At 44.4% G+C, this 12,303-nt stretch overlaps 1 protein-coding gene across 1 annotated transcript in view; it reads left to right on the top strand.

Annotated features, from left to right (window-relative positions):
- LOC138671660 (uncharacterized) overlaps positions 1-12,303 on the top strand; it is a 967,572-nt gene that overhangs the window by 238,932 nt on the left and 716,337 nt on the right. Inside the window, exon 41 of the mRNA XM_069759831.1 lies at positions 9,056-9,185. Coding sequence (XP_069615932.1) covers positions 9,056-9,185 — 130 coding nt within the window. The remainder of the gene's footprint in view (positions 1-9,055; positions 9,186-12,303) is intronic.

Here is a 12,303-nt window from a genome sequence, read left to right as displayed (position 1 = left end):
CGCCCAAACAGTGGTTTACCCCCACATATGGGGTATCAGCGTACTCAGGACAAACTGTACAACAATATTTGGGGTCCAATTTCTCCTATTATCCTTGGCAAAATAGGAAATTCCAGGCTAAAAAATCATTTTTGAGGAAAGAAAAATTATTTTTTATTTTCATGGCTCTGCGTTATAAACTTCTGTGAAGCACCTGGGGGTTTAAAGTGCTCAATATGTATCTAGATAAGTTCCTTGGGGGGTCTAGTTTCCAAAATGGGGTCACTTGTGGGGTTGCTCCAATGTTTAGGCACACAGGGGCTCTCCAAACGCGACATGGTGTCCGCTAACAATTGGAGCTAATTTTCCATTCAAAAAGTCAAATGGCGCACTGTTATGGCCGGCAATCAGGCAACACAGCGTGCAGTAATCAGCGCACATACAGAGATCTGGCAATAACCAAAAACAATAGGACGAGCTCTGAGACGTGGAATCTCTGTAGACTGCAGTACCTGATCTATCCTCACACAACTATAAGCAGCAGTGGATTGCGCCTATCACTACCTATGCAACTCGGCACTGCCTGAGGAGCTGACTAGCCTGAAGATAGAAATACAAGCCTGACTTACCTCAGAGAAATACCCCAAAGGAATAGGCAGCCCCCCACATATAATGACTGTTAGCAAGATGAAAAGACAAACGTAGGAATGAAATAGATTCAGCAAAGTGAGGCCCGATATTCTAGACAGAGCGAGGATAGCAAAGAGAACTATGCAGTCTACAAAAAACCCTAAAACGAAAACCACGCAAAGGGGCAAAAAGACCCACCGTGCCGAACTAACAGCACGGCGGTGCACCCCTTTGCTTCTCAGAGCTTCCAGCAAAAGTTAATAGCAAGCTGGACAGAAAAAACAGAAAACAAACTAGAAGCACTTATCTAGCAGAGCAGCAGGCCCAAGGAAAGATGCAGTAGCTCAGATCCAACACTGGAACATTGACAAGGAGCAAGGAAGACAGACTCAGGTGGAGCTAAATAGCAAGGCAGCCAACGAGCTCACCAAAACACCTGAGGGAGGAAGCCCAGAGACTGCAATACGACTTGTGACCACAGAAGTGAACTCAGCCACAGAATTCACAACAGTACCCCCCCCTTGAGGAGGGGTCACCGAACCCTCACCAGAACCCCCAGGCCGACCAGGATGAGCCACATGAAAGGCACGAACAAGATCTGGGGCATGGACATCAGAGGCAAAAACCCAGAAATTATCTTCCTGAGCATAACCCTTCCATTTGACCAGATACTGGAGTTTCCGTCTAGAGACACGAGAATCCAAAATCTTCTCCACAATATACTCCAATTCCCCCTCCACCAAAACAGGGGCAGGAGGCCCCACAGATGGAACCATAGGTGCCACGTATCTCCTCAACAACGACCTATGGAATACATTATGTATGGAAAAGGAGTCTGGGAGGGTCAGACGAAAAGACACCGGATTGAGAATCTCAGAAATCCTATACGGACGAATAAAATGAGGTTTAAATTTAGGAGAGGAAACCTTCATAGGAATATGACGAGAAGATAACCAAACCAGATCCCCAACACGAAGTCGGGGTCCCACACGGCGTCTGCGATTAGCGAAAAGCTGAGCCTTCTCCTGGGACAAGGTCAAATTGTCCACTACCTGAGTCCAGATCTGCTGCAACCTGTCCACCACAGAATCCACACCAGGACAGTCCGAAGACTCAACCTGTCCTGAAGAGAAACGAGGATGGAACCCAGAATTGCAGAAAAATGGAGAGACCAAGGAAGCCGAGCTGGCCCGATTATTAAGGGCGAACTCAGCCAACGGCAAAAATGACACCCAATCATCCTGGTCAGCGGAAACAAAACATCTCAGATATGTTTCCAAGGTCTGATTGGTTCGTTCGGTCTGGCCATTAGTCTGAGGATGGAAGGCCGAGGAGAAAGATAGGTCAATGCCCATCCTACCACAAAAGGCTCGCCAGAACCTCGAGACAAACTGGGAACCTCTGTCAGAAACAATATTCTCAGGAATGCCATGTAAACGAACCACATGCTGGAAGAACAAAGGCACCAAATCAGAGGAGGAAGGCAATTTAACCAAGGGCACCAGATGGACCATTTTAGAAAAGCGATCACAGACCACCCAAATGACCGACATTTTTTGAGAAACGGGAAGGTCAGAAATGAAATCCATCGAAATATGTGTCCAAGGCCTCTTCGGGACCGGCAAGGGCAAAAGCAACCCACTGGCACGTGAACAGCAGGGCTTAGCCCTAGCACAAATTCCACAGGACTGCACAAAAGCACGCACATCCCGTGACAGAGATGGCCACCAGAAGGATCTAGCAACCAACTCCCTGGTACCAAAGATTCCTGGATGACCGGCCAGCACCGAACAATGAAGTTCAGAGATAACTTTACTAGTCCACCTATCAGGGACGAACAGTTTCTCGGCCGGACAACGATCAGGTTTATTAGCCTGAAATTTCTGCAACACTCTCCGCAAATCAGGCGAGATGGCAGACACAATGACTCCTTCCTTGAGGATACTCGCCGGCTCAGATAACCCCGGAGAGTCGGGCACAAAACTCCTAGACAGAGCATCCGCCTTCACATTTTTAGAGCCCGGAAGGTATGAAATCACAAAATCAAAACGAGCAAAAAATAACGACCAACGGGCCTGTCTAGGATTCAAGCGCTTGGCAGACTCAAGATAAGTAAGGTTCTTATGATCAGTCAATACCACCACGCGATGCTTAGCACCCTCAAGCCAATGACGCCACTCCTCGAATGCCCACTTCATGGCCAGCAACTCTCGGTTGCCCACATCATAATTACGCTCAGCAGCAGAAAATTTCCTGGAAAAGAAAGCACATGGTTTGAACACTGAGCAACCAGAACCTCTCTGTGACAAAACCGCCCCTGCACCAATCTCAGAAGCATCAACCTCGACCTGGAACGGAAGAGAAACATCAGGTTGACACAACACAGGGGCACAGCAAAAACGACGCTTCAACTCCTGAAAAGCTTCCACGGCAGCAGAAGACCAATTAACCAAATCAGCACCCTTCTTGGTCAAATCGGTCAATGGTCTGGCAATGCTAGAAAAATTACAGATGAAGCGACGATAAAAATTAGCAAAGCCCAGGAATTTCTGCAGACTTTTTAGAGATGTCGGCTGAGTCCAATCCTGGATGGCCTGAACCTTAACCGGATCCATCTCGATTGTAGAAGGGGAAAAGATGAACCCCAAAAATGAAACTTTCTGCACACCGAAGAGACACTTTGATCCCTTCACGAACAAGGAATTAGCACGCAGTACCTGGAAAACCATTCTGACTTGCTTCACATGAGACTCCCAATCATCTGAGAAGATCAAAATGTCATCCAAGTAAACAATCAAGAATTTATCCAGATACTCACGGAAAATGTCATGCATAAAAGACTGAAAAACAGATGGAGCATTGGCAAGTCCGAACGGCATCACCAGATACTCAAAATGACCCTCGGGCGTATTAAATGCCGTTTTCCATTCATCTCCCTGCCTGATTCTCACCAGATTATACGCACCACGAAGATCAATCTTAGTAAACCAACTAGCCCCCTTAATCCGAGCAAACAAGTCAGAAATCAATGGCAAGGGATACTGAAACTTAACAGTGATCTTATTAAGAAGGCGGTAATCAATACACGGTCTTAGCGAACCATCCTTCTTGGCTACAAAAAAGAACCCTGCTCCCAATGGTGACGACGATGGGCGAATATGTCCCTTCTCCAGGGACTCCTTCACATAACTGCGCATAGCGGTGTGTTCAGGTACGGACAAATTAAATAAACGACCCTTAGGGAATTTACTACCAGGAATCAAATCGATAGCACAATCACAATTCCTATGCGGAGGTAGGGCATCAGACTTGGACTCTTCAAATACATCCTGAAAGTCCGACAAGAACTCTGGGATGTCAGAAGGAATGGATGACGAAATAGACAAAAATGGAACATCACCATGTACTCCCTGACAACCCCAGCTGGTTACCGACATAGAGTTCCAATCCAATACTGGATTATGGGTTTGTAGCCATGGCAACCCCAACACGACCACATCATGCAAATTATGCAGTACCAGAAAGCGAATAACTTCCTGATGTGCAGGAGCCATGCACATGGTCAGCTGGGCCCAGTACTGAGGCTTATTCTTGGCCAAAGGTGTAGCATCAATTCCTCTCAACGGAATAGGACACCGCAAAGGCTCCAAGAAAAATCCACAACGTTTAGCATAATCCAAATCCATCAGATTCAGGGCAGCGCCTGAATCCACAAACGCCATGACAGAATACGATGACAAAGAGCACATTAAGGTAATGGACAAAAGGAATTTGGACTGTACAGTACCAATAACGGCAGAGCTATCGAACCGCCTAGTGCGTTTAGGACAATTAGAAATAGCATGAGTAGAATCACCACAATAGAAACACAGTCTGTTCAGACGTCTGTGTTCTTGCCGTTCTACTTTAGTCATAGTCCTGTCGCACTGCATAGGCTCAGGTTTACTCTCAGACAATACCGCCAGATGGTGCACATATTTACGCTCGCGCAAGCGACGACCGATCTGAATGGCCAAGGACATAGACTCATTCAAACCAGCAGGCATAGGAAATCCCACCATTACATCCTTAAGAGCTTCAGAGAGACCCTTTCTGAACAAAGCCGCTAGTGCAGATTCATTCCACAGAGTGAGTACTGACCACTTCCTAAATTTCTGACAATATACTTCTACATCATCCTGACCCTGGCATAAAGCCAGCAGATTTTTCTCAGCCTGATCCACTGAATTAGGCTCATCGTAAAGCAATCCCAGCGCCTGGAAAAATGCATCAACATTACTCAATGCAGAATCTCCTGGTGCAAGAGAAAACGCCCAGTCCTGTGGGTCGCCGCGCAAAAAAGAAATAATAATCAAAACCTGTTGAATAGGATTACCAGAAGAATGAGGTTTCAAGGCCAAAAATAGCTTACAATTATTTCTGAAGCTCAGGAACTTAGTTCTGTCACCAAAAAACAAATCAGGAATCGGAATTCTTGGTTCTAGCATCGATTTCTGATCAATAGTATCTTGAATCTTTTGTACATTTACAACGAGATTATCCATTGAGGAGCACAGAGCCTGAATATCCATGTCCACAGCTGTGTCCTGAAGCACTCTAATGTCTAGGGGAAAAAAAAGACTGAAGATAGAGCTAAGAAAAAAAAATGATGTCAGGATTTCTTTTTTCCCTCTATTGGGAATCATTGGTGTGGCTCCTTGTACTGTTATGGCCGGCAATCAGGCAACACAGCGTGCAGTAATCAGCGCACATACAGAGATCTGGCAATAACCAAAAACAATAGGACGAGCTCTGAGACGTGGAATCTCTGTAGACTGCAGTACCTGATCTATCCTCACACAACTATAAGCAGCAGTGGATTGCGCCTATCACTACCTATGCAACTCGGCACTGCCTGAGGAGCTGACTAGCCTGAAGATAGAAATACAAGCCTGACTTACCTCAGAGAAATACCCCAAAGGAATAGGCAGCCCCCCACATATAATGACTGTTAGCAAGATGAAAAGACAAACGTAGGAATGAAATAGATTCAGCAAAGTGAGGCCCGATATTCTAGACAGAGCGAGGATAGCAAAGAGAACTATGCAGTCTACAAAAAACCCTAAAACGAAAACCACGCAAAGGGGCAAAAAGACCCACCGTGCCGAACTAACAGCACGGCGGTGCACCCCTTTGCTTCTCAGAGCTTCCAGCAAAAGTTAATAGCAAGCTGGACAGAAAAAACAGAAAACAAACTAGAAGCACTTATCTAGCAGAGCAGCAGGCCCAAGGAAAGATGCAGTAGCTCAGATCCAACACTGGAACATTGACAAGGAGCAAGGAAGACAGACTCAGGTGGAGCTAAATAGCAAGGCAGCCAACGAGCTCACCAAAACACCTGAGGGAGGAAGCCCAGAGACTGCAATACCACTTGTGACCACAGAAGTGAACTCAGCCACAGAATTCACAACAGCGCACCTTCCCTTCCGAGCCCTGCCGAGTGCCCAAACAGTGGTTTACCCCCACATATGAGGTATCGACGTACTCGGGAGAAATTGCCCAACAAATTTTATGATCCATTTTATCCTACTGCCCATGTGAAAATGAAAAAATTGAGGCGAAAATAATTTTTTTGTGAAAAAAAGTACTTTTTCATTTTTACAGATCAATTTGTGAAGCACCTGAGGGTTTAAAGTGCTCACGAGGCATCTAAATAAGTTCCTTGGGGGGTCTAGTTTCCAAAATGGGGTCACTTGTGGGGGAGCGCCAATGTTTGGGCACGCAGGAGCTATCCAAACGCGACATGGTGTCCGCTAACGATGGAAATAATTTTTCATTCAAAAAGTCAAATGGTGCTCCTTCCCTTCCGAGCCTTACCATGTGCCCAAACAGTGGTTTACCCCCACATGTGAGGTATTGGTGTACTCAGGAGAAATTGCCCAACACATTTTAGGATCCATTTTATCCTGTTGCCCATGTGAAAATGAAAAAATTGAGGCAAAAATAATTTTTTTGTGAAAAAAAAGTACTTTTTCATTTTTACGGATCAATTTGTGAAGCACCTGGGGGTTCAAAGTGCTCACTATGCATCTAGATAAGTTCCTTGGGGCATCTAGTTTCCAAAATGGGGTCACTTGTGGGGGAGCTCCAATTTTTAGGCACACGGGGGCTCTCCAAACGTGACATGGTGTCCGCTAAAGAGTGGAGCCAATTTTTGATTCAAAAAGTCAAATGGCGCTCCTTCCCTTCCAAGCCCTGCCGTGCGCCCAAACAGTGGTTTACCCCCACATATGAGGTATCAGCGTACTCAGGACAAATTGGACAACAAATTTCGTGGTTCAGTTTCTCCTTTTACCATTGGGAAAATAAAAAAATTGTTGCTAAAAGATCATTTTTGTGACTAAAAAGTTAAATGTTAATTTTTTCCTTCCATGTTGCTTCTGCTGCTGTGAAGCACCTGAAGGGTTAATAAACTTCTTGAATGTGGTTTTGTGCACCTTGAGGGGTGCAGTTTTTAGAATGGTGTCACTTTTGGGTATTTTCAGCCATATAGACCCCTCAAACTGACTTCAAATGTGAGGTGGTCTCTAAAAAAAATGGTTTTGTAAATTTCGTTGTAAAAATGAGAAATCGCTGGTCAAATTTTAACCCTTATAACTTCCTAACAAAAAAAAATTTTGTTTCCAAAATTGTGCTGATGTAAAGTAAACATGTGGGAAATGTTATTTATTAACTATTTTGTGTCACATATCTCTCTGGTTTAACAGAATAAAAATTCAAAATGTGAAAATTGCGAAATTTTCAAAATTTTCGCCAAATTTCCGTTTTTATCACAAACGCAGAATTTATTGACCTAAATTTACCACTAACATGAAGCCCAATATGTCACGAAAAAACAATCTCAGAACCGCTAGGATCCGTTGAAGCGTTCCTGAGTTATTACCTTTTCCCACATCTACTAACTTCTGTTTCTGTGTGTTTCTGTGTGTTTTATGTTATGACACCTTTAAATTTAAATACATAATACAAATTGTTTGCGTTTCCTATTGATGTTTCTAATAATCTATAGTTACTGTATGTAACTCATCCATGTAGAAAATGGTGTGCAATCAAACTGCTCATTTCTCCCGCTGATCTAACAGCACAACGCATACCCTGATAGTACTGTATATTATTGAGTTGTAAGGAGATGACAGAGTTCGTCATATACTTCCCTCCCTTTGGACATTGCTCACATTTGATGCATGCCGTTCCAGAGCGTTTATAAGTGTTAATGTGTTTATGTACTGCAATGTGAATGTATTTTGATATGTGTCATGTACAGAATTAGAGATAGAATAGAAGGTAGTATGGGACAATAGTGTGATTATAATAGAGGGGGCATACTAGAGATAGGGAGTGAGAGCATTCGCTTAGGTATAGGCAGCATAGGGATTTTTCAGACTGGGTGGAGTTACAGAGTAGTGTAGTGCAGAGCAGTGGGGATATAGAGAAGATACTTCCTGCTTAGTGACCAGACCAGGGCATCCATGCCCGGGCCAGAGCAAGTTGTGATGCAGCAGTAAATTGGGACAGTCTGACAGGCGTGGGGATAAGGTTGCTTCAGCAAGAATTGGCCCCAGGCTGGGTGTTGTGCAGGCAGTCACCAGCTTAATTAGGACTGTTTCAAGGAGGATCCAAAGCTTATGGCAGGGATTAGGGGAAGCTGAGACGGCGAGCCTGTTACCCTATAATTCGAAGCAAGACCAGGTGAATGGCTGGAAGTTGTTGGGCCTAAAGGCGCGGATGGGACAGAGATTGTCCGAGAAGAGTAGAAATTGCTAAGATGGGACAGAGATTTCCAGGAAGAGCAGAGATTGCTAAGAAGGGATGGAGATTGTCCAGGAAAGTGCAGTGATTGCTGGAACAGGACAGGGATTGTCCGGAAAGAGAAGCAATTGCTCGGAGAGGCAGGGATTGCCAGAAGTGAGGCAGGGATTGCCAGAAGCAAGGCAGGCATTGCCAGAAGCAAGGGAGAGATTGCCAATAAGAACAGAGGTTGCTGGGAAAGCAGGGAAAGTCTTAGGGATGCCACTCTGCATACACTGTCCTGCTTATGTACTGAAAACCCTGTTAATTACTAAAGTTGAACTGTTTGGATTGAACAATGAGTCTGGAGTGGTTTGTGAGACCTGTGGATCTGGAGACGGAGTGACAGAAGATGAGGGGACTCCAGCAACTAATGTGAGTGTCCTGTTGCGCACACTACACACACAGCAGAAGGGACATATTGTTTCATTTGTGAGGCGCCAGGGTGTGGAAACACTACAGCTCATTGCTATGACTACCGCCTTGGCAGTACCATTAGGACAATAATTGTTGTTTAACAGTAAGCTAGACTTCAGTAAATCCTCAAGGAAAGTATACTGTAGGTTTAACAGCACGAAAAATGATAAGTGTTTTCCTTACTTTCTTCATTATTTTTTAGGCCTCTGGAAAAAAGTCTACCATCCAGGAATTGTCTCTTGCTCTGGGAAAACCTCTGTACAGTTTTCATTTCACAAAGTCTTCAGATCACAACATTTTGAAAGATCTCTGCAAAGGACTTGCCTCCTCAGGTAGTATTTGTCTCATTTAGTGCCCCTGCATTCATCCAGAAAAGTCAGACAATTTTTTTTGTCACTAGATTTTCATCCACGTGCCACCTGTGTTTCCATTTTTTAAGTTCGCGTGACATCCGTGTGATGTCTGTGTGATGCCTATGTGTGATTCATTTTCATACAACTACATTAAAACGTGCACATGATCAAATGCAGTTTTCCTTATAATAGAAATGTATCTATAAAAATTGGAAGCCACTGAGATGGTCCGTGTAGGATCCGATTTTTTTTTTTTTTTTTACAAACCCATCATCTTGAATGGGTGAATCTCATCCTAGACTAAGAAAAAAGTCTGAGATGTCTGCTGCGATTTTTTTCTTAATCAGCTGAGAGAAAAATCTGAAGAATCCTATTAAATAACATGGATCTGTGTGCTGTCCGATCAAAAATAGAATAGCACATGTCCACTTAATACAGACGTCTGTATGATCCCTAAAGCAGTTATTTGACTTCTCTAACTCCTGCCGTTCAGCCTGCTGGGGAGATATGTCTGTCTATGTGGGCAATGGTAGGAAAATTTTGTAATTCATGACATCTATAAATGGTCAGCCAATGGCCATGTAATGCACGAGTGGGCTGTGTCCACAGAGTGGATCCCTATTTCATATGACAGTCCTATTACTTTATTTAAAGGGACAGTAAGATAGATTTTATAAGCTAAACTTAATTCTCCATATGCCTTTATATAAAATTGGAGGCATACGAAGATACAGTAGGGCCCTGTATATGTCCTATGTTACACTTTTGTACAACACAGTGATTGTGCAAGCCATAGTATACCATACTAGCTATTGAACCCATTCTATGCCCGGGTGGCGAGCATTTATATTGGTATATGGTCTCCATCCTGGTATGTGTTGCTTCCATCCTGCGCCCTAATCTTGTCATGTGCTGCTACCATCTTGCGCCCCCATCCTGTCATTTGCTGCTCCCATCCTGCGCCCCCACCCTGTCATGTGCTGCTCCCATCCTGCGCCCCCGTTCTGTCATGTGCTGCTCCCATCCTGCGCCCCCATTCTGTAATTTGCTGCTCCCATCCATATGCCCCATACCCTGCTCCATAAAGGTTGATGGCCCCCATAAGATGCTCCATAGTATATGCCTCATATGCTGCTCCATTATGGTTGATGGCCCCCATAAGATGCTCCATAGTATTATATGCCCCATATGCTGCTGCGATATATAAAAAAAAATAACATACTCACCTATCGTCGCTGGGCGCCGAGTGCTGGGGGGCCTGAGCAGGCGGGGACACCGGCGCGCTGTGGGGGTCAGGTGCCGGAGTCGACGCTAGCTCAGGCCCCTGACACTTGCTATATTCACCTGTCCCGTTCCAGCGCTGCGCACCGCTCCATCTTCCAGGTCCTCTGGCTTGCGGACTGCTGCTCCCGAAATCGGCGCCTGCGCAGTCCACGCTTTCCGGCACCATTTTGTTGAAGACACACTGCAGTATCCAAGAAAATGGCGCCAGAAAGCGCGGACTGCGCAGGCGCCGATTCCGGGAGCAGGGGGACATTCATGGCCCGGAATCAGGGGGTCTAAGTAAGAAATAGCTGTGGCATGAAGTGCCACAGCGTCATGAGGGCGGGATCGTGTGCACACGCCCCCTGTTTACGGCTCCTAAATACCCCCCTGCTCCCGGAATCGGCGCCTGCGCAGTCCACACTTTCCGGTGCCATTTTCTTGAAGACACACTGCAGTATCCAAGAAAATAGCGCCAGAAATCGTAGACTGCGCCGGTGCCGATTCCGGGACCAGGAGGACCAAGAAAATGGCGGCGGAAAGCGCGGACTGCACAGGCGCCGATTCCGGGAGCAAGGGGACATTCATGGGCCGGAATCAGGTGGCGTAAGTAAGAAATTGCTGTGGCATGAACTGCCACAGCATCATCAGGGCGGGGTCATGTCCACCGTGTCCCCACGTCCGGGTTACGGTTCATAAATGTCCCCCTGCTCCCGGCAGTTGGCGCTTTCCGGCGCCATTTTTTTTCTGACACTGGCTATAATGTAACGCTAGGAGCGTCGCGCCTGCGCAGTCTATAAAGGCTTTGGACAGAGTGACGCTCCCAGCGTTTAATTTTTGGCATATCTATAATATAAGTACAATAATAACCAAGACTTGGACAAAATCAAAGGCATTTGTAAAGCTCGGACTGATTAGAACTTTTTCTTTTATTTTGTACTGCTGAGAAGCTTTGTGCTGAACATGAAAACTGTGTCGCTATTGCTTTACAACCTATGGAATTATTTCCTATTGTATAGTATGATCACCTCTTTGTTTTTGGTATTTCTTGGGCTCAAGTTGGAACCACACAACAGATTTAGCATTTGTTTTTAACAGCGAAAAGAGAACGTAATCTATATAAAGTGTTAAGAAGAAGGTTTTATCAGCTTTTGAGGATTATTTTACTGAGATGTTTTTCATTAAATCCAAGCAACTAAAAAGGTCTGATCAAAGGCAGAATTTTTGCACAATAGCATTTACACTTTTGCTAGGCAAAAATAAAATGACTTGAAAAACTTAATTGTAGCAGTAAATCTTTTGTAACAGTGCTGTCACTGTTAATATGAAAGATTACATTATTCTATGTAGGATGTGATTCCAGCTAGGGCCGAGTCCACAAGCTAATTTGTAAAATCTCCTGCTATAGTGATTTAATGTTAAAGTGAGTCCCCTCCATTATTGTAATACAATTTCAATTAGCTTTTCCAGAACTACAAATAAGTCTTGTGGACATGTTGGCAGCTGTGGGGCGAGAGTGCAGATGAAATCTTTTCATAATAAAATAACATTTTAGATTGAACATGGGTGCTATGTCATACTGATTGTGTACAGTGCATATCTGATTATCATGGAAGCACACAAAGAAAGCAGATGGTAATTGGTCACTAGGATTAATTGAGCAGAGGTTGTGATGCTTAATTGCATTTACACCAAGAAACATCGCAATTTGATAGTGTTTTAAAATCATTTAGAAACCAGCAATTAAATGCTAATTGTATTTTAGTTACTAAATGCCAGTATCTAATATACTAAGAATTCATACTAATTTAGAATAAAATTGGTTATTATTAAA

Source organism: Ranitomeya imitator, chromosome 3 (genome assembly GCF_032444005.1).
Source record: "Ranitomeya imitator isolate aRanImi1 chromosome 3, aRanImi1.pri, whole genome shotgun sequence".
Taxonomy (NCBI): domain Eukaryota; kingdom Metazoa; phylum Chordata; class Amphibia; order Anura; family Dendrobatidae; genus Ranitomeya; species Ranitomeya imitator.
Note: the sequence above shows the minus strand (reverse complement) of the source record. Positions and strands in the feature narration are given on the sequence as shown.